Genomic DNA, 23,843 nt, shown 5'->3' on the forward strand with positions numbered 1-23,843 from the left:
CTGAAGCCCTGTGCTCTTCACAGATGAAAGCAGGTTCACACTGAGCACATGTGACAGACGTGACAGAGTCTGGAGACGCCATGGAGAGCGATCTGCTGCCTGCAACATCCTTCAGCATGACTGGTTTGGCAGCGGGTCAGTAATGGTGTGGGGTGGCATTTCTTTGGAGGGCTGCACAGACCTCCATGTGCTCGCCAGAGGTAGCCTGACTTCCATTAGGTACCGAGATGAGATCCTCAGACCCCTTGTGAGACCATTTGCTGGTGCGGTTGGCCCTGGGTTCCTCCTAATGCAGGACAATGACAGACCTCATGTGGCTGGAGTGTGTCAGCAGTTCCTGCAAGATGAAGGCATTAAAGCTATGGACTGGTCCGACCATTCCCCAGACTTGAATCCGATTGAGCACATCTGGGACATCATGTCTCGCTCCATCTATCAACGTCCCGTTGCACCACAGACTGTCCAGGAGTTGGCGGATGCTTTAGTCCAAGTCTTGGAGGAGATCCCACAGGAGACCAGCTGCAACCTCATCAGGAGCATGCCCAGGCATTGTAGGGAGGTCATACAGGCATGTGGAGGCCACACACAATACTGAGCCTCATTTTTACTTGTTTTAAGGACACTACATCAAAGTGGATCAGCCAGTAGTGTGTTTTTCCACTTTAATTTGGAGGGTAACTCCAAATCCAGGCCTCCATTGGTTAATAAATTTGATTTCCATTGATGATTTTTGTGTGATTTTGTTGTCAGCACATTCAACTTTGTACAGAACAAAGTATTCAGTGAGAATATTTCATTCATTCAGATCTAGGATGTATTATTTGAGTATTCCCTTTATTTTTTTGAGCAGTGTACTTTGCTGACCATTTTGAAGCCTGATTGCTGGTTGAATGAATTGATAATAGAAATGAATCAAATTTGTTTTGAATGTAACAAAAGATTCAGATTCGCCAATATCTGAATATATTGAGATGCGATTTGTTCAAAATAATTTTGCTTCGTTTTAGAGCTGGGAAGGGGTTAAAAAATTTTAAAAAAATTATACTCACCTTGCCCTTCTCCTGTCCTGGAGATGCAACTTCCTGACTGGTCCTCCTCTGGCTTACTCCATTAGGTTATGGTTTTCTCTTACATGTTTGCTCTTCGGTGCCTCTGATGCTGACAAGGCCTCACGTGACGCCATGATATTGTAGATTGATGCACCTCATGATATCAGAGGAGGCTTAGTCCATGGTGGAGATGCCAAAAAGTGCAAGTGCAAGAAGTGTGTCAGGGAAGAATCAAGCAGGAAGGTTCCAGGCCAGGACAGGTGAGTGTCATATTTTTAACCCCATCACTTATTATGCCTAGTCCACACAGGAGGCGATAAGCAGTGCGAAAGATTGAAGGTGGAAGAGAAGTCTGGAGCCGAAGGGAGAAGTTGAGGGGGGTATCAAACTTTTAATCCTTCATTTGTTATGCTCTAATGAAGGGTTAATAAACCAGTAATTCCATTAATGTTGAATAAATATGACGTAAATCAAACTGAAGCAAATGTGGCAAATCTAATTTCCGCAGATTTGCTCCTCATGCCTAATTAATATATGACCATTAGCGAAGATCTGATAATTTTTAACGGCAGAGGGAGAAAAAATATTATTGCTCTTGATAACTTCCTAATCTGCCAATATACACTGTACATCAATAACAAAATGCACACATAGGTAACAAAACAAGTGTACCTATTTTGTTTTCCCTCTGATCTTCACCACATCTTATTTCAACACATCATTGTGTTATTTTTTTTAAATTGAGGATGATATTGTAAGGCACTCATGAATATTCTTAACCTACTTTTTTTAGGATGAACAGATTGAGACTGGACCTTACGTTTTTAAATAACCTAAATTATAAGCGACTTAGGCTTAAACAACCTGCTAAAATAATATGACATGGCCATAAAATAGTGTAGCAGTGTCAGCACTATTTATGTCCCCTATACGGAATGCTTAACCATTGATTGTTCCTTTGTGTTATGGCATCAACTTCTAAAACCTGAAAACAGTGGTTCACTTTGTATTATAGTGATTCTATCACAAAAGCAAAGCATTCAATATATTTATTCCCCGGTGATGTGGAGATTGTTATTAAAGCAATGTTTTAAGATTTTGCTGAATGGCAGAACAGAAAAGCTAGTGGATGTATTTCACTTACTTGTACAATTTAACTTATTTTGTGTTAGGTAACTGTGCTCAGATGTTCAACATAGATAAGAGGTGAAAAACATGGGCTTTCAATTCGGCACCGTAATTAACATTTATAAATCATACTATTAAGCCTTTAATCAATTACTGCCTTTGTGTGTTGAAAGCATGATAACTGGTACTTAACTATATTACAGCAAGGAGCGCCAACATCTTGTAAGGCTTAGAAGCTAGGAATACAAACAGTGAGGGTTTTTCAAGTAATTTGTCTGCAATATCCTTATTATGAGTGCCATGTTTCACCTTTATAAGTGGCTACGACAGCATAAGATTAGAAATGCATTTCCACCACACTTTGGCTGCTAGTTTGATAACTTGTAAAATATTTATTTTTAGAAAGCCGATTTTTGGAGTGTTACTGTAGTAAATGGGAGCTTTAAAAATGTAATTGTCATTATGTAATAATTAAAAAAAAAATGTAAGAACAGACTTGCAGGTTCCATTTTTTAAAGCAAAATTACTAATGTCTTGCATTTTTTAGCAGATTTTTAGATTAAAGGGAAAAACAGTTTGGCCAAAAATAGTTTCACAGTTTTTTGAAGCAGAAAAGCATATACTATTTTTTTATAAAATACATCTAGATTCCCCTATGTAAATTGTGATAGTTTTTTGCATTATTTCTGAATTTACTTTAGATCCACTGTTGTCATGTGAAAATAGAGCGCTGCCTTTGTCACAATTTCCAAAATTATCTGACTAGTACATTAAACTGATTGTAGACATGTTGAATCTAAAACCGGTAACCCTGAAAATTAGGTATTTATATTTACTACAATCATTTTTAATTTTTAACACACTGAATGGAAAAAAACAATCTATAATAAAGAAAGTAACGAAGAGCGGCATAATCATCTTTTGTTTTATTATAAAACAATAATATCTGAATTAATTTAAAAAATTTTTTTAATGAATGATCAAATCAATAGGAAGCAGCCACTATCAGAAGATGGAGCAGCTCCACAATTGAGCAGTTCTGGCCGGCGGCCGACACTGCTGCCGACACAGAGAACAGCTGCTCGGTGGGGGTGCCGGGTGTCGGACCCCAAGAGATCAAACATTGATAAGCTTACCTAAGGATAGGTCATCAATGAAAAAGTAGTGGACAACCTCTGTAAATATCCATTTCTCAAGGTTATCATGAATAGCAGTGACTCACATAAACATATCATTTACTTACCTCTGTGGTTGTGTTGAGTAACTGTTCTCATAATCCTCATAGCTCTGCTCATCATAATCCTCTCCAAAGCCATCGTCATAGCCCTTATGCAAATACAGAAGCAGAGCATTGTTAAAATTGATTTTTTTTAACATTACACACATACTCTTTGTTCAATACTGTTCTGTTTTTTTTAGTCCTGTTGTTTATTAATACATACATAGAAAGAAAATGTCACACTCATAATACATATAAAATGCAAAAATGTTCCATGTTGCTTGAACCAAAAAATAACACTTTTTTTATATCTTAGTAAGTTATTAGAGTTGAGCAAATTTCACGAAATTCGATTAGGCACATTTACTCAAAACAGTGGGAAGACTTACATCAATAAATGTGCTGCAAATCAAACCTACTAGGAAAGTGTTAACAAAATAATAAACTCTTATACTCACCTCTCATTAGCTTCCGCATACCATCACTCCTCTTCCTTCTGATAGGCTCCTCTTCTAACTTCTGGTTTTCCTTTGCTGGTGCCGTAGCTGACTAGTTCTCAATAATTGATGTGCATCATGCCCCATTTGACAAATGGGGCATACTCAGTGGTGGCAGAACCTGCCCAAAACCCAGAGCAAAGGAAGACATGATTGGAGAATAATGAAGAGGAGCTTAACGGAAGTACGAGGGTCAGTCAATAAGTAATGCCTCCTATTTTTTTTCTCCTTTTAATTGGCAAGAAATTGAAATGCAATTACATAGGTTCAAAACCACAACATTAACAATTAATTTGTCACTTTTCAATATAATCTCCATTCATTTCCACAGTCTTGGTCCACCGTTTAACAAGGGCATGTATTCCAGCATGGTAAAAAGCATTCTTGGGACCCACCATGCACAAACTTTTCTGTATCCCAGTTGTCCTATAATTTTCATCACACTGCCTTTACTGAGGCAGATAATGCCACACAATTCATCTGCAGTCATCCAGCGGTCACCACGAATTATGTCATCGACTCGCTGAATGTTGCTTGGAGTCACTGCGGTTACTGGCCTGCCACTCCGCATTTTGTCAGCCAACGGTGATGGCCCTTCAGCTGTGTTACAACGACGAACCCATCGTCTAACAGTATGAATGGGCGTTTCACGTTCTGCATGCAAGAATTCAATCACAGAACGTTGTCTAATACGAACATCGATGTCAGCCATTTTGCAAACGGATACAGTCCTGCCACCTGTTGGTGCAGGAAGTTGCAATTGATGTGGATTGGAGAAGAAGGTTTGAGGAATTGTGCCAAATTCGAATATTTAACATAACTACCTTATTTAAGGAGAAAAAAAATAGGAGGCATTACTTATTGACTGACCCTCGTAGAAAGAGAAGCATCGGTATGGGGAGTCGGAAGAGAGGTGAGTATTAATGTTTATTGTGTTTCTAACTCCTTACCGCCTCAGATTTTAGAAAAATGGGGTTGGTCAACTGCTATTCTTATAGATTCGTGCAAATCTAGTATCCAAAAGTTCAAATTCATTAGAATATGAATTTTGGGGGAAATTTGTAGCAAATTTAATTCATTTAGAATTAATTCAGTCATCTCTATACTGCTGGGCTCAAGTTGGTGCAATCGGTGCAAGGAAACACATCTTTTTTCTTTCTTTTTTTTCGGGTAGTTGGTAATAAGCAATTTAAATAATGAGAAAAGCTAATGTCTAGTACTCAGCTGAGCAGGAGTTAATTTATGTTCTGTGTCTGGATGTAAAGGCTTTCCATTGATTTTGTACACCAACAATAAAGTCCAGTTTTAACCAAACTTCTGTGTCACTGTCTCTGACTGCATTAATTCAATTTTTGCTTACTGTTGCACAGCTAATCTTCTACACTGTATAATAGTTTATTAAAGTTTTAAAATGAATATCCAACCACTTAAAGAAGCACTCCCATCAGCACTTCCAGAGCTCCTTGTTTATCCCCTTAATATATTGCAGTCATCATATTATATAGCACTGTGTACTTACAATTGCTCATTTTGCCTTTCTACCCGGCTAATTCTTCTCTTTTCCATTAGGTCTATGACATCACGTGATTAACAACAAACTTGCTGAATTCTTCTAAGCTCTGTGTAGAATAAGGAAGTCTCCTTTCCCTACATGAGTCATCACTGCAAAAATCCCTGGTAGTGGGGGAGGAGCGGGGCAGCTGCGTCAGGAGTTGAAGAGGGGGATGACTCATGCAGGGAAAAGAGACTTAATGTTTCTACATAGAGCAGGGAAAGGAGACAAATTGACTGGGTAGAAATGTAAAATGAGAAATTGTAAGTGCACAGTGCTATGCAATATGATGATTGCAATATACTACAATTATAAAAACCTTGTTGGAGGTTCTTCTTTAACCTGATTAATAACTTCTCAATGTCTCTCCCGCCTGTTGCTTTTGAGATCTCACACTTCTGAGTACAAGCTGCACCTGTCAGTCAGGCTGGGTGAACAGACACTGAATATACGTGGACCAATGATCTATCTTATTCTTTAGATGGACTCATGAAATGCTGATAATTTCAGGATTATGAAATCATTCTGACATAGATTTTAAATAAGTACATTGGCCTCATCAGGTCAAACAGATCTATACAGTAATGTATGCAGTTTGTATAGTGAAATCTTCTAACAGATCTGCTTTAATGTAATATGTAATATTATGAAGGTGGAAATGGCTAAAGCGCAAAACGTTTTTTTTCTCTGAAATACTACAGAATACCCTAAAGATCTTTAAAGATGAAGAATATTTTTAAATTATACATCACTCGTAATAACTATGTCTAAGTACCACTACTTCCAGTGATATTTGTGCCTTTGTTCCTTCTGCGAGTCTAGATGTGAAATCCAATTTGAATCTATCATATTTCCCATTTCCTTTTAAGTTATAAATTAGATTTTTATTTTAAAAGAATGAAAGGATCTCTGAGTTTGCTGAGGGGAAACATTTTAAAGTCAACAGGTCTGCAATTTTGAGCATAAAATGAAAAATGCATATGTATTGAAGTGTCACTTGAAAACCAAGAACAATGCTCACTTGTAGGTGGCAATGAAGGATACAATTGACATTAACTTTCATACTCATTTTAAAGGTAATAAGAACTTATGATTCAACTCATAAAACTGTCATAATGTGATTTGTACTTTGAAATTATAATGATCAACATTAATAATACAGCACAATGGCAATATAAAAAGTTCTGAATATCAGAATATTTTTTCTCTATATAAAGTATATCTGCAGTTGCATGTAGTTTTTGTATAAATCAATAGTAAATGTACATGCATGAGCCTTTGGAATACATATCATTGGAAAATTGTCCTCTTCTTCACCTTTATTTGACTACCGTCTTTCTGAAAATGTTTAGTCGCCAAAAAATAACTGAGGATGGGGATATAGATAGCAAATACTTTATTAGGACCAACTTTCACCACAGAAGTAAATGAAAACTCAAATAGCACAACTGTGCACATAGATACATGCATAAAAATTATGTTCTATAATACCAGGAACAAACTGACGAGCTACAACAGATTAAGGGAAGATGGAAAGAGTACATGGAACACCTCTACAAGAAAGACTTAGTGATACGGCAAGAAACTGAGACTGGAGATGATACAGAAAAGAACATCCTAAATGACGAAGTTGTTGCTGCGATAAAACTTCTGTCAAACAACAAAGTGCCTGGATGTGACAATATTCCAACAGAGCTAATAAAGTCTCTGAAGCAGCAGTTGATATGATATCATCACATGCCTGTTTTAACAGATGTGAACAACTGGTAAGTGCCCTAATGACTGGACAAGATCAATGTTTATTCCTTTTCCGAAGAAGGGAGATGCTACCGACTGTGGAAACCATCGGACTATTGTGCTCATACCTCATGCTAGGAAAATGTTACTGAAGATCCTACAAAGACGGTAACTGCCTTACTTTGGCAAAAAGTAACAAGCAGAATTCAGAAAAGGCAGAGGAGCAAGAGATGTGATAGCTAACATTAGATGAATAATGGAAAAGGCCAAAGAATACAACAAGGAGATCTATTTTTGCTTCATCGACTACAGAAAAGCCTTCGACTGTGTTGATCACCAGAAACTTTGGAATACCATGAAAGATATGGGTGTGCAGAACCATCTGATTAGCCTTATTAGGAACCTTTACTTCGACCAAATCTGAACGGAACATGCGATACGACATAGATCAAAATGGAGATAGGCATCAGACAAAGCTACATCTTGTCACCATTTCTCTTCAATTTATATGCAGAAGCTATTTTCAGGAAGGTTGGACTTGCTGAAAAAAGAAGAAGGAATCAAAATTTCTGAATGAATCATCAACAATCTTAAATACACAGATGATACAACTTTGATAGCAAAAAGCGTAGATGGAATGAAGGAATTATTATCATAGAATATCAAGATGGAAAGCTCGAACATGTGATTGCTACTAAACACAAAAAAGACAAAAATATTGACTACTGCCAGGTATGATCGGAACACATTAGAGATGGACGGCGACGAACTGGAAGCTGTAAAGGACTTCAACATTCTCGGATCGATGATGCAACGATGACACTGCAAGTCAGTAGAATAGCTATGGGCAAATAAACAATGAAGCCACTGGACAAGGTCTTCAAATTGAGGGACATTTCACTGGCAATGAAGACACGGCTCGTATATAGTTTGGTTTTTCTATGGTAACATATGGATGGGCGATAAAGAAACAAGACAGAAGAAGAATCGACTAATTTAAAATGTGTTATTTCAAAGGATGTTATCAATACCATGGATGGCAAAAAGAACAAACAAATCAATTTTGGAACAAATCAAGCCAGGCATGTCACTCGAAGCAAGGATCACCAAGCTACGACTTGCCTAATTTGGACACATCATAAAAGAAAACAATCACTGGAGAAGGACATCATGGTAGAGGAATAGAAAGAACAAGACAAAGAGGAAGACCAGATGCGTTTATGTTGTCAAGATAACGACGGAAAACACCATGGTGGACTAACTAGGTTGGCACAAGATTGAACTTCTTACAGATCGGTCATCCATGATGTCGCCATGGCTCGTAAAAAATAAATAAATAATAATCAGCCTGAAAAACACTTCTTGAAATTTATATAGAATTGTACTAAGTTTATATTGTACACTCCCTGACAGAAGTTATGTCGCATATCCATGTTATGTAAATAAAAGCTTATAACCGGACGTTAAATTCATCCATTGGTTTTAAAAATTACTCTTTTGAAAGCTGAAACCCTCCCAAATTTGGTTCAGGTAAAGAAAATAAATTGGCATCAATGCTGACATATTGATCATTTAATGAACGCAGAATGGTCAGATTTTGGCAAGACAAAAGTTTTGTCACCTGGTCATATAATGCACCCAATCCTAGTTTACGTCCTCACAGGGCTCAGTAAATGATTGGTTAATTAGTGGGTGTGTATAAAAAGAAACCCAGCACCGCAGACCTTCATTTGAACTGCAACTTGAGCTCTGACAACATGCCAAACATCCACCCTGCGACCAAAGCCTTCATTATCAAGAGGCTGAAGACCAGATCCACTGCAGAGGTGGCTGACACCTTTAATGTGTCTCAGAGCCACAGATTTGAAGAGAGTGGAGATGTGTTTGATATGCCCAGGTCCGGCAGACCCCGCAAGATAACTGCTCAAGAGGAACGTTTGTTGGTTAGAAAATCCAAAGCAAGCCCCTCTTCCACTGCAGCAGAGCTCCAACAGACCTGGTCACCTCAAGTCCCTGTGTCAACTAGAACAGTTTGTAGGATTCTGTCTCGAAATGGCCTCCATGGTCGAATCAGTGCCCAGAAGCCAGCACTAAACAAAAGGCAAATAAAAAAACTGTGTGGCATTTGCAAGTCCCACAGCCTGCTAAACAGATGGACGCTGGAAAAGTGGCAGAAGGTGAATTTCTCTGATGAATCTTCAGTAGAATTACACCACAGCCACCGCAAATACTGCAGGAGACCTACTGGAGCCCGTATGGATCCAAAATACACCCAGAAAACAGTTACATTTGGTGGTGGAAAGATCATGGTCTGGGGTTACATTCAGTATGGGGTGTGCGAAACATTTGAAAGGTGAAAGGCAATATCAATAGCCTAAAATATCAAGAAGTATTAGCTACCTCTTACATTCCAAATCATAAAAGGGGTCAAATTCTGCAGCAGGATGGTGCTCCATCTCATACATCCATCTCTACAACAAAGTTCCTCCAGGCAAAAAAGATCAAGGTGCTCAAGGACTGGCCAGCCCAGTCTCCAGACATGAACATCATTGAGCAGGTTTGGGGTAGGATTAAAGAGGAAACTTGGAAGACAAAACCAAAGAATCTAGATGACCTCTGGGAGGTATGTAAGACTGCATTCTTTGCTATTCCTGATGACTTCATTAGTAAATTGCAAGAATCATTGTTGAACCGCATGGATGCAGTCCTTCAAGCTCATGGAAGTCATACAAAATATTAAATATGATTCTAATAGCACCACAACTCCATTCACCAATGTTATGCCACATATATTTGTTTAAGATAATTATTTGTTTGAATATCACATTACTTTCTGTGAGCGACAAAACTTTTGTCTTGCCAAAATCGGACCATTCTGTGTTCATTAAATGATCAATATTTCAGCATTGATGCCAATTTATTTTCTTAACCTAAACCAAATTTGGGAGGGTTTCAGCTTTCAAAAGAGTAATTTATAAAACCAATGGATGAATTTAACGTCAGGTTATAAGCTTTCATTTACATAACATGGATAAGCGACATAACTTCTGTCAGGGAGTGTACTCGTATTGAACACTGAATGTGGAAGTTTACATTGAAAAATATGAAGCCTTATGGAATTTAACAATTTGAGATAGATAGATACAGTGCTGGCCAAAAGTATTGGCACCCCTGCAATTCTGTCAGATAATACTCAGTTTCTTCCTGAAAATGATTGCAATCACAAATTCTTTGGTATTATTCTCTTCATTTAATTTATCTTCAATGAAAAAAACACAAAAAGAATTGTCCTAAAGCCAAATTGGATATAATTCCACACCAAACCTAAAAAAGGGGGTGGACAAAAGTATTGGCACCCTTTGAAAAATCATGTGATGCTTCTCTAATTCGTATAATTAACAGCACCTGTAACTTACCTGTGGCACCAAACAGGTGTTGGCAATAACTAAATCACACTTGCAGCCAGTTAACATGGATCAAAGTTGACTCAACCTCTGTCCTGTGTCCTTGTGTGTACCACATTGAGCATGGAGAAAATAAAGAAGACCAAAGAACTGTCTGAGGACTTGAGAAACCAAATTGTGAGGAAGCATGAGCAATCTCAAGGCTACAAGTCCAACTCCAAAGACCTGAATGTCCCTGTGTCTTCCGTGCGCAGTGTCATCAAGAAGTTTAAAGCCCATGGCACTGTGGCTAACCTCCCTAGATGTGGACGGAAAAGAAACATTGACGAGAGATTTCAACGCAAGATTGTGCGGATGGTGGATAAAGAACCTCGACTAACATCCAAACAAGTTCAAGCTGCCCTGCAGTCCGAGGGTACAACAGTGTCAACCGGTACTATCCGTCGACATCTGAATGAAAAGGGACTGTATGGTAGGATACCCAGGAAGACCCCACTTCTTACCCCGAGACATAAAAACGCCAGGCTGGAGTTTGCCAAAACTTACCTGAGAAAGCCTAAAATGTTTTGGAAGATTGTTCTCTGGTCAGATGAGACAAAAGTAGAGCTTTTTGGGAAAAAGCATCAACATAGAGTGTACAGGAAAAAAAAGAGACATTCAAGGAAAAGAACACGGTCCCTACAGTCAAACATGGCGGCGGTTCCCTGATGTTTTGGGGTTGCTTTGCTGCCTCTGGCACTGGACTGCTTGACCGTGTGCATGGCATTATGAAATCTGAAGACTACCAACAAATTTTGCAGCATAATGTAGGGCCCAGTGTGAGAAAGATGGGTCTCCCTCAGAGGTCATGGGTCTTCCTGCAGAACAATGACCCAAAACACACTTCCAAAAGCACTATAAAATGGTTTTAGAGAAAGCACTGGAGACTTCTAAGGTGGCCAGCAATGAGTCCAGACCTAAATCCCATAGAACACCTGTGGAGAGATCTCAAAATGGCAGTTTGGAGAAGGCACCCTTCAAATATCAGGGACCTGGAGCAGTTTGCCAAAGAAGAATGGTCTACAATTCCAGCAGAGCATTGTAAGAAACTCATTGATGGTTACCAGAAGCGGTTGTTCGCAGTTATTTTGGCTAAAGGTTGTGCAACCAAGTATTAGGCTGAGGGTGCCAATACTTTTGACCGGCCCTTTTTTGGCGTTTTGTGTGAAATGATCAATGATTTGATTTTTGCTTCATTCTCTTTTGTGTTTTTTTCTTGCAAGCAAATTAAATGAAGATAATAATACCAAAGAATTTGTGATTGCAATCATTTTCAGGAAGAAACTGAGTATTATCTGACAGAATTGCAGGGGTGCCAATACTTTTGGCCAGCACTGTAGATCGATTGATCGATAGATAGATACATAAATATTCCAGATAGCAACCAGTCTGCAATTTTGGAGATTGACATTTCTCTTCTAGGCTAACTTACAGCCGCATATAAAATAGAAATGTAACAAGAAATGTTATACCACCGAGTGGAACATATAAATGTATAACGAAGTGATATGAAATCAATTATTTGATTTTATTATGTTTATAGAATATTAGTAAATAAATGCAAAAAATGCATACTGCTGGGTGATTACTTTATATACTGAGTAGTAAACTACATTCTCAGTTATAACCCATCTAAGGTTGTCACAACATCTCCTAGACTCAGTCATGCTGTACTAGATCTAATAATAATATACAATACCAAAGCTGCTCGTATTGTATTTGACCATTACATTTATATGTCCCAAGAGAATACAACTATAATTAGCATACATTAACTGGGACAGCCACCATACACAAAATTATTCACAATGAACTTCCTATCAAGAGGCAAGCTGTTTTACAATTACATGCAGTAACTATGCCATGCTCTTTTTATGTAATCTGTTGGCAGACTATCAGCACCAAAATGCTTAGTTATTTCTTACATAATTGCAAGAACAAAAAAAACACAATCCAAAGAAATTCAATTTCTAGGTGTTCAAATGTCTCTGGATTTTCAAGACTTGGCTTTCAACATTTAAGTTTGATATTGAATGTTTTCCTTTCCAAAACATGGACTGCTAAAATAGAATCTCAATATATTCTTAAGATATAAGTCCTACACATAATGAACTTTGAATGTTATAATAATATAAATAAAAAAAATCTTTATTACTATATATTTCATTATGTCCTTGAACTTACCCATAGTCTACTAGTTTTTTGATATCGTACTACCTTCATACTGTATTTTAAAGAACCCGAGTTATAAGGGATAATATCATTTTGACTTCTATTTGAAAAGAGATGATTACTGTGGAGATGCTGCACCTTTGAACATGAGATATCTCTATAAACAGGTTATTTTCATCTTCTTTTATTTCTAAAATTGCAAAATGCCTGTAAAAACAAGCAATGACCTGGCCAGGATTGCTGGAGATTGAATTTAGCTTCAGATCCCTTCCAGCTTCAGTGCCATCACGCTTCTCAAGTAATCTCAAGAATTCATATGGATTCTTTCACCTATAATGGAGCCCATTGGACCTTTGTTATGGTTACCGTATTTTTTAGCATTATACTACTACAGACCATGATAGTCTCCACATAAAAATACCAGAACTTTTGTTGGAAAAAGAAAAAAAACAATATAATTTTATGCAGATTTGTCTGTTTTAGTAAATATTTTTATTTTCCATGAAATTACATTTCTGGAACATCTAGATTGCTTGTCATCTCCGCCTGGATGATGGCAGAGTATGTAAGAACACACCCATTAAATGGGTGACATACAGTTGTCTATTTATTGATAAATTTCAAGTAGGAACAACAGAAAACACAAAGGCACCAATTCAGTAAGACCTGCGTTTTCTTAAAGAGTTTTTCTGGCCATAGGGTACAAGTCTGCAGTCACTCTACATGACTGCAGAGTTGTGAGTCCTCACAGCACTGCAAGTGATCGGGTGGTGATGTGACCGCAAATATGTGATTTGTGTAGTTAAAACAAATTTTAAAATAGATGTGGTCACGCGGCCGATGCTCCAGGCGCTGGCACCGGAGAATCCTGACAGCATGCAGTGCGTGTGTTGTGAGGATTCCCAAGTCTGTGGTCATACAGAGTAATTGCAGACTTGTAGACTAATGCCGGACAATAATAAGCAGCATGCAGGAACAAGAAGAACCAAATTCATTATGAGGCGCATGCCACATAATGAGTTTGGTACATCTTATGAGTGGAGTGCATCTCACCAGAAATGTAACTCCAGTCGAGTACTGGAGTAACATTTCTGCAGTAAGAAATTATAGCAATTTACATGAATTTGATGGGTGCACGTATCCCTATCCTTGCCCTGGTCCTCTCCAGCTTCATCCTTTTGGAAGAGCTGCTTGAAACTGGTGTGAAGATGCAAAAGTCACAAACTTTTGTGTTGAGCAAAAATTTTACAACTATTCAAAGTGTTTTACCTCAGTTTTCTGCAATAAACAATTACATGTATTGGCCCTAAAGAGTTCTAAAAAATTTGTTATTTCATTAATACAAAACAGCCATGTCAATATTTTATGACATATTATACTAATGATAGGACTGTAACTAAAACTATTATTGACTCCAGATATTTTCTTCATTTTGCATGCAGTTATGGAAGGAACATATTCACACATTTATAAATGAAATTTTTAATTAGGTTACGATTATATAAATAAAAATTAGGTGGCAGCTCATGTATATATTGGTGTTAAGTTTCAGAGGAAATGTATTTCTAGACAGCAGCATTAAAATACAGCGCATTTGAATAAGAAGAGTTATTTCTTCTCAGTACGTAAATTAGTAATTAAAATGGATTTATGCAAAAAGAAAATACGGAATAAAAATAAAATATCGTACTTTAACTAAATGAATAGACATGGCTTAGAGGTGTTTAAAAATACATTAGTTAGAGGAAACAGAGTTTTCTGGTAGTCATAAAGTTGCTATAACCTAGTTAAATGGAAAAAGGTAATTGGTAGAGATGCATGTTTGGCTGATCTTTAAGCACACTGTAGCTATCTCCAAGCTATGCTAATGAAGCTGTCTTTGCATTCATACTGTTGCCTGAAAATTGTATTGCCTCCTCCTTCTGCCCAAACAGTGCTTGGGATAGTCAATAGGGGAAGGGTGATTAAGTTAAAATGTAATTGTAACTGTAATATTCATGGGCTCCTATAAGAAATGAAGTAAACTTTTCCAATATATTTAAAAAAACACTGGTCTTTAGAAACGGCTTCTCCGTAACAAGTTTTCAATCAGCTTGATCACATCACAAAAGAAAGCTATATAACTGATGGAAATGGTAAAACAATTCACTATTCCCAAATTCTGATAAGAAGGCCATGTGTCCAAACTGGTCCATTAGCCTGCTCTAACTGGAAACAGTTTTCCCACGCACAATGTTTTTCAGAAGAAGGCAGATGGACTAGAGTAACCATATGCTCCTCCATCAAGTGCCAAAAAATTGCATTTCCAACACATCTGTAAAAGTTATTAACAAAGTAAACAGATTTAGATTCAACATATTTGCCTGAGTCCAAAGGACAAGATTGATCACATATTCCTTCATCAAGTGTAGTGTTGAGCGAATTTGTTCGGCATTTCAAATTCGGGTTCGTGTTCGGGGTTCCGGCTTGTTCGCCCATGAACATCCCTGATTTTCCACGCTGTCACACAGATAACATAACATCTGCGTGACAGCGTGGCAAATCAGGGATGTTCATGGGCGGAGCCGATTTTTTGGCATGAACAAGCCGGAACCCCGAACACGAACCCGAATTTGAAATGCCAAACAAATTCGCTCAACACTAATCAAGTGCCATTTTGAGAACATGGGTGCTGAGCTGTTTGTGAAGAAGACTACACTAACAGGCGACATTTTACAAAGAATGAGTTCAGAGCTAAACCTGTACTTATAACCTGTACCTACACTGTGTTCCAAATTATTATGCAAATAATATTTTCTCAGATTTTCCCAAATTACCTATATGAATTGCAGTCATGAAATGATCTCGATGGTCCAGATGGATAGAGTGGAGGATGGCTGGTTGATGGACACCCCATGCAAACACGGCTACGGCGCTAACAAGGAGGAGGTGGAGTAATGTTTTGGGCTGGAATCATGGGGAGAGAGATTGTCGGCCCTTTTAGGATCCCTGAAGGGGTAAAGATGAACTCCATAATGTATGTTGAGTTTCTCAAACAGCACTTCCTGCCATGGTTCAAGAAGAAGAACCGTGCATTTCGCAGCAAGATCATTTTCATGCATGATAATGCCCCGTCTCATGCTGCACATAACACATCTGCATCTCTGGCTGCTGTGGGCATAAAAGGGGACAAACTTATGATGTGGCCCCCATGCTCCCCTGACCTCAACCCCATTGAGAACCTCTGGAGCATCATCAAAAGGAGTGTCTATGATGGCGGGAGGCAGTTCACATCTAAGCAACAGCTCTGGGAGGGTATTCTGTCCTCATGCAAAACAATTGAAGCAGAAACCATCCAAAACCTGACAAATTCAATGAATGAGAGAGTTCAGAAGCTCCTTTCGAACAAGGGGTCCTATGTGCATATGTTACATCACCTAGAATAAAGTTTTGAGTTGAAAACTGTTTGATTTCAGTTTGTAATAACCTGCTAATGCTTATAATTTCAAAAATGACAATTGTTTTGTTCTTTATTAAAATGAAAAGGTTGAAAACTCTGCTGTGCATAATAATTTGGAACATGTATTTTGAGTGCAGTTTGAGTGTTTTATTTTTTTTTAAATATACTGTTATCATAGGCAGTTTGTACAAAAACCTTTCAATTGTACTCTAATAGTTATTTGACTGGAAAATTACAATGACTGCAATTCATATAGGTAATTTGGGAAAATCTGAGAAAATATTATTTGCATAATAATTTGGAACACAGTGTATAACCTGTTCCTATAAAATAGTAAATATTTCAAAATCATGTCATCACATTTGTTGAAATAAAAAGTAATAAAGTGGCCAATTCCTGGTATATAACCATAGCAAGATGATTGCTGCTTGACCAAGACATATATCCAATTTTGTGGCAGGATAATACTATGTGGCATACATCTAGTTTAAATTGAGTGGCAGTGCTGACTAGGCAGTTGGATGACAGCAGTGTCATACAGGGGGTAATGCTAAAGGGGTTGTCCACTACTTGGACCACCACTTCCTACTCACTATGTTTCCCCCCAGTAAAATAATAACATTTATCCTCACCTCCACTGACTCTCCTAGGGCTTGCGTGACATTGTTAAGTCACACGATCAACCCTGGCTTCACTCTCCTTCGGACAACAGGCATCCGGAGAAAGTGAAAGCTTTGGCTGCTTTCTTACTTTCTCCCGATGTCAAGAGGAGAGTGAAGCCAGTGCTGATAGGCCACAGAGATCACATTCCAGTGCTCACACTGCTGGAGCGGCACCAGAGGTAAGTATAGGTGTTATTATTTTTTGGGTGGAAACATAGTGACTGAGAAGGTTTGTCCAAGTAGTGGACAACCATTTTAAACATCAGCTACAAAACCTGTATGACATAGCTATTCATTAATTCCTAGTACTGCATTCTCACCATAGAACTTAATAGCCTTGGAGTCGCTCAAACGTGGCAATGCAGCTGACTCCTAATTTGTGAATATTGATCATATATCAGCTAAGAAATAAAAGATGCAACCAGTCAGTGACATATGATCACAACATTTAAATCAAGTATATTGTGCGACATAACTGCTAACTGTACAGCCATTATTATTTAAATGATTCCAATTTACAGAGGGCATTTCTTTCTACCAGTTATATGACATACCTGCAGCATACACATTTGCCAAGTTAAGAATGTGATATCTGGAGCTCCGAATACATCGTGAATGGGAGAATATTAAAATACAGGAAATGAGCAAGTCTCTCAATTCCATTATTATTGGTCTGCTCTTTATGGTCAGTAGAAGCCATGTATAAATACATCAGAAGATCTGATCCACATACAAGGGAGAATGGGTGTATCTGTGCTCTTACTAAGGAGACGGCATAAGTATATTGCAAAGCTTTATGATCTTTTCTGCTCCTGCTATCTTTATAGATATGTATAATGGAGGTACACTTTAAGAATGCTAATGAGAAATATTCATATGTTTACATATACTACTGATGCACGTTTAAGTAGTTACATTATATTCTATTGTTCATGAAAGTTTTCCCAGTTATGACTTTAAACGTGAAATAAAACAAACATTTACATTGATATTCTTCCTACATTTTACATTCTCATTCCCTTGCATCATCTCGAAGCAAACATTATGGATGAACTGGCTTCTCATTTCATTACCCATGTGTTATATTTTGGTGCATTGTGCATCTTACCTTGCTTTGAAATCTCTACCTTCCTTTTGTAATTGCCATATAATTGCATAAACAAGTATTAAATATTCCTGTCATTTCAATGCATTATATTACATTAAATCTTTGCCCTTCCTGGTGTTTTATTTCTTAGTTCTTAATCATTTTGTCTCCCCAGTCTGCATTTCCAACTCTGTATTATTATGCTTCATTCAATTACTATTCATTTAGGAGCTAGAAATAATTCTCATATCAATGAAAGAGAAAATTACTGACAATTAAAATGTTGGGCACTGAACAGAATTTGACTAATGAAACACAATAAATAAAGCATACACTTGTTTCTAATGCCTGCTGTCAAATGAATGGCTGTTGTTCTGTTCCTAGCTGAGATGGCTTTATCAGATAATCTGATAAATTATGACCCATCTTTCCCAAATATGTTCACATTATAGTTGTTTCTTCTCAAGATGACTATGAGTTACCCAAAGGGTGTTATATTCTACATAACTCAATGATAAGTTTTTCCATTATTAAATGTGGATCAGCCACTCCTGTTAAGCTAGTTCACTATCACCTGGGACATTGTGGCATCTTTGACATGGAGCATAAATGTCAAACTCAGGCCAACGGGTCAAATCAGGCCCGCGGTGTAATTATATTTGGAATAATTTAGGAATAAATTCTAGGTCCACAAGTGGGTATTTTTGGGACCCACACTAATAATTAATTAGACCTAGAAGTACTAATTTTACTAGGTATAGACACTCCTAGTGCAAATAGTAACCAGACTCGCTTATAATGAGGTCACCTTAGCAAAAACTACCACAGCCAAATAGGACAGAGAAAAATAGAAAGTGTCATAGTGCATAGAAGAGTGCAAAAAAGTGTCGATCTCACCCACTTCATCCGTAGAGGGTAACCATATTGGACAGATTCATCTGGATACCCAGGAGCCGCTATTGGAACCTATCTTCTCTGTCATGCCCTCTGCAGGTGCTCCCGTCCTGACAAGGGCAGTACCCAAGTATGGCCCTCAAAGTATGCAACCCAAACAAAATCCTCATGACGAGTTTCTTTTCTCAGTCTTGAGATGTCATTAGGGGAGTGTACTTACTAGGGGGAATTCTACACATAAGAATCAAGAATCATAGATTTCAGCAATGCCTCTCTTATCAAGCTCCGTGCTTTTGTTTGCTTACAATGATTGTTCAGCACCAGTGGCTTATCATTGCTGTGACTAGCTGATCTTGTGAGCCCTAGTTCGACACTCCCCCTCCTGTGATAGGCAGATCACTGTCTATAGACATTATATATGGAGAGACTGGTGTGGGCAGGGGAAGATTTCTCAGCTCTGCATTGCTAAATCTAAAAACTCTGTGTGAGAACGGCTGCACCCAGTAATCTAAGTGATACATCCTTGGATTCAGCTTCTCATTGCCTACATCATGCTGCTATCAGATGAGGTAGCAAAAACCTACTGACAGATAAATGACTTAGGAAGGGTATGATGTCTAATCCAAAAAGGCTGAAAGGGGCAAAGCCCCACTATAAATGGCTCCCCTCTAGCAGGTCAATAAAATTTAGCTTTTATTATAGCACATTAAAATAGTTATTTTATGGGGTAGTGATTTAAAATGACAATCCTAATTTGCCATAAGTAGATTAGATTATACACAAATATAGCGAATAATCGAAGAAATTTATGGCAAATTAGGATTGTCATTTTAACTCTTTACCCCATCAAATAACTATTTTAATTTAGTACAATAAAAGCTTTGGTTCATCAATATATTTGAGGATAAGGAAAAACTTCCTCAATTGTAGACATTTTTTTTAATAAATATCAAAGTTGAACCGCGACTTTAATTTTGTCCCACTGTGTATTTGAGTTTGACATCCCTGAGTCATAGAGCATCAAGCATAGATATATGGTTAACAGCGCTATTATACTTGAAAGACTTAAATGGATTATCCAGGAATTTTATTATTTTTGCACAAGTGGCTAAAATCTAACAGTCAGGTAGCTGCTAAATAGCTTCCTTTTCTGCCTGGCAACGATTTCTGCTGGCACACAGTAGTCACAACCTCCTTCTGATTGAAATTCTCGCTTCCGCTGACATCACATCAACAGACCAGCGTCTTTGATTACACTCTGATCTGTTGCAGAAAATGACTGTGGGGAGCCAGCTGTCAATCAGCATGAGGTCGGTAGTAATGCCCCATCAAAAGATCACACTTGAACAGTAGGTGCTGCTTTGTCGAAGAGAGGTGAAATGAAGCAGGGGAATCACTGGCTGAGCTGGCAGATATCATCCCCATGCAGAAAATGCAGGCAGTTAGCAACTACCTGCCTGTTAGTTATTAGCCTCATACAGAAAAACAATAAGAGTCCGGGATAATCCCTTTAAGTTCAAGAACGCACTTTGGAGAACTGTATTCTATCAACATACTGGTAGTCAATCAGAAGGAGAACATCAGGGAGATTGCAGATGATTTCAGTTTACACTGACTAGTCAGTTTGGTTAGAATGTTTATTGGAGAGGGGTCGCCACTACAGAATAGGTTTCATTAAGTGCATTATTTATTCTATTCATTAGACTATTTCACAAAATTATTTACCATTTATTTAGAAGGATTAAATGTTTTTGTGCTTACAAGATATTTTAGGCACAATCAAAACCAAAAAATAACAGCTTCTAAATTTCCATGTCTAAGTCTGTATCAGACGAGCTCAGGGATTTACACTTTCGACTCTATTTCAACTCTGAGACAGGAAGTAGCTTCGGACAACTACTAATATTTTCCATATTTACTCTCACAGGACTCCTGTTTGTGTCAAAACTGCACCAGAATGGTTCATCCCCAAGATCAATCTGACTGTCAATCACAATGGAAAAAAGTCAACCTCCCATTCTTCTTACTATTTTGCTACTGCCTTGAGTGAAATTAAAGACAGTAAAGATTCTCTGAAGCATGGTTTAAATAAATATTAACTTGTCTTTAAGGCAGTCAAGAGCCATCACCATAACTTACAGTCTATAAAGTTATTACATTGTCAGGAACCAGAACGCCTCCGCCTCCAATCCTCAGGACAATTATGCAATTGCCTGATGATTGATCGACGAGGCGTCGGCTGCTTTCGCTACTAGGCAGGCTATTGTGCGCTACCCACAATAACCTGTCAGATGAGATCTCGGTGCCGAGATCTCAATCTGCACATGCGCCAGCTCTGGCAGCCATTTTCCCAAAGTCCAACGCATTTAAAATCATGGAAAGTGTGGTGGCTCCCTGCTTTCACATCATGTAGGGGGAGCCCCCGTACCGTTGAACACCCCCTCCTACCAACTTGGGACCCACAGCTTTGCACCTTCAAACACCTCCTCCTCACAGCTTGGGGCTCGCAGCATCCGCTTCTGCTGCCGCCAGCACCATGCAGCAGTGATCCTGCCTTCTAGGACCCCGCTCTACCACAGCCACCACCTCCCGGTAAGCTACCGTAAAAGTGGATTTTAAGACACCCTACCATTTTATTAAAAAACATTTTATAATCCGCAAAATACGGTATTTAATCCGAATAGTAGGCAGTGTTTATAAAAGTATACAAAATATATTACAAAAGGGACAACATGATACAGTATATACAATTACATAAAATAAAAAGGGATAAAAAAAGAAAAGTACTAAATCTGTGGGTTTTATGGAGGGAAGCACTTCGATTAGGAAAATGGAACAATCCTATAGCAAGCTGTATCATTGAGCATTGACCAATGATTACAATTCAGAATTTGCTTTATTACATAAAAGTCATGCCCACAACCTCCCCTTTCGTGAGCTCAGATTGGGGCTGGTCAATGGGATGTGGCTAGCTCCCAAAAATTATGGGATTCCCGATCTTCAGGATATCTCCCCCTTGGAGGTTCCAGGTGGGAGATGTTAATGTCTTATTTCCTATTATTATTTTAGCTCTCTATAAATAGGAAATATAGTATATATGAGGTTATCCATTGGGCCAATATTAATTTGGATCTAAAGCGCAGACCGCACAGTGATGTAAGTAAGTGCGTTATGTTAGCCACTTCATCATGACGCTGAAAATATATGTCCCATAACTATAGGACCTATGCCATCACAAAACCCCCAATATTTATAACTAGACTTCGGTACCAGAGTGCCTGACATATCTCCTTTGAAGAGTTATCTCTGGAGGTGATAAACTTGCTACCACCTAGTCTCTGGTATTCACTGGGTTTAACTTGTGTCTATTCTCCAGGATATAACCTACTTTAATTACCAATTCACAGCAGGAGGTCATAACTGAATAGGTGTCAAATGTTTAGAATGCTAGTTCTTATTCGCTTTCCAACTTATGATAAAGCCATTCTTCAATCCTCAATATGAGGGTGACATGTCCCCTCTCAAGAGACGATTTAGATATTGGTCCCATTTTACCATTACATCTATGGCACACATGTTGACATATGAAGTATTATCATTATTCGTAGTAGTAGCAGTAGTCTACTATTAGTAGTATTTTTCCAATGAATGCTTGGAACTGTAGGTTAATGGTGATAATAGTGGTGGAGGATATGAATGCATTAGCTTCATTTTTGAGGTTTCAATAGATACAAATGTAGCTAGCATCATCATGGGGCACAATTATATTGTATAAAGAATGCAAATTTTAGAATATTGCTTTTATCCTAGTCTTTCATATAGTTTGCTACAGATAAACTTGTGTCCTATGTCCCTAAAATCTTGATATACTACTATTTAAGCAATATGCACCTCAGAATATCAAATTACTACAAGCATACTTTTCACCTTTGATGATTTGTACATGATGCCTACGCAGCTAATTTTGCTAACCTGTTAACGGACTCTAAAGTCAGTGAAGCTTAATAACTGGAGCTTTCCTTTAATGAAGCAAGATCCTTATATTTTAACACTCATTCAGAAAACCAATTAACTCTAGCTCTATTGAGCAACTTGAACAGGAAATAAATCAAGTGTTAAAATATTGGTGAAGAGCCAGGCTTTCTATAATTAGGTTACTGATGTAGCCAAAGCTGCCTTCAACATGCTCATGTAGAGTGACAGCTTCGACTGTCTAAAGCAATTAGAATTTATTTCCCCGCACTCACTGGTGAAAGCTGAACAGTGAAAACACAATACAATTACCTTACAATTTTTCTGGCCTTTTACTGTGACATATTTCAGATACATTCTTAATTTTGACTCTTAAACGTCACACTACATTGCACAAGCAGTATCAGTAGCTAAATTGAGAAGATACTAAAGCTGCATCAGGTGTAAAAAGATCCAGTGAATTGTGCAGAGTTAGGGAAGGTTTGATGTATAGTGCAGTACAGCACTCTAGAGACAATTAACAAACTAGTTACAATACCAGTAGTCTGATGTACTGTAACATATAGTATTACCATGATACCAAAATATGGGTCGAGAAATAAATTACCTTGAGTTCTTTCCAGGTTATCATTGCAAATTATTTTTCTGAAAAGTGTGCTTCAAGATTGGATTTAATCTTGCTCAATGGCTCGAAGTACAAGTAAGAGTGAATCCAAAGCCTCATTTATTGAAGAACAAAGCTAAATCTTGGTCAAGTGTCTACTGGTTTGTCACACAAAAATATTGCTTTTTGGTTTTCTGGATGCGTAAAGTTAATTACGGTACTTCAAGAAAGAAATTGTATACAGTTATTGAACAACTACCTTAACCCATTCACGCAATAGCCAGTTTCCGTTTTTTTCATTTTAGTTTTTTCCTCCACTTCTTCCAAGAGCCATAGCTTTTATATATTTTTGTCAATTTAGCCTTTTGAGAGCTTTTTGTTTGCGGGA

At 37.9% G+C, this 23,843-nt stretch overlaps 1 protein-coding gene across 3 annotated transcripts in view; it reads right to left on the bottom strand.

Moving 5' to 3' along the window:
• KHDRBS2 (KH RNA binding domain containing, signal transduction associated 2) overlaps positions 1-23,843 on the bottom strand; it is a 600,196-nt gene that overhangs the window by 164,113 nt on the left and 412,240 nt on the right. For all 3 annotated transcript variants that reach the window (XM_073675481.1, XM_073675483.1, XM_073675482.1), the window contains exon 7: positions 3,421-3,503. In XM_073675481.1, the coding sequence (XP_073531582.1) occupies positions 3,421-3,503 (83 nt within the window). The remainder of the gene's footprint in view (positions 1-3,420; positions 3,504-23,843) is intronic.

This window comes from Phyllobates terribilis, unplaced genomic scaffold, assembly GCF_046119375.1.
Source record: "Phyllobates terribilis strain yellow unplaced genomic scaffold, ASM4611937v1 Scaffold_3__8_contigs__length_932513732, whole genome shotgun sequence".
Classification (NCBI taxonomy): domain Eukaryota; kingdom Metazoa; phylum Chordata; class Amphibia; order Anura; family Dendrobatidae; genus Phyllobates; species Phyllobates terribilis.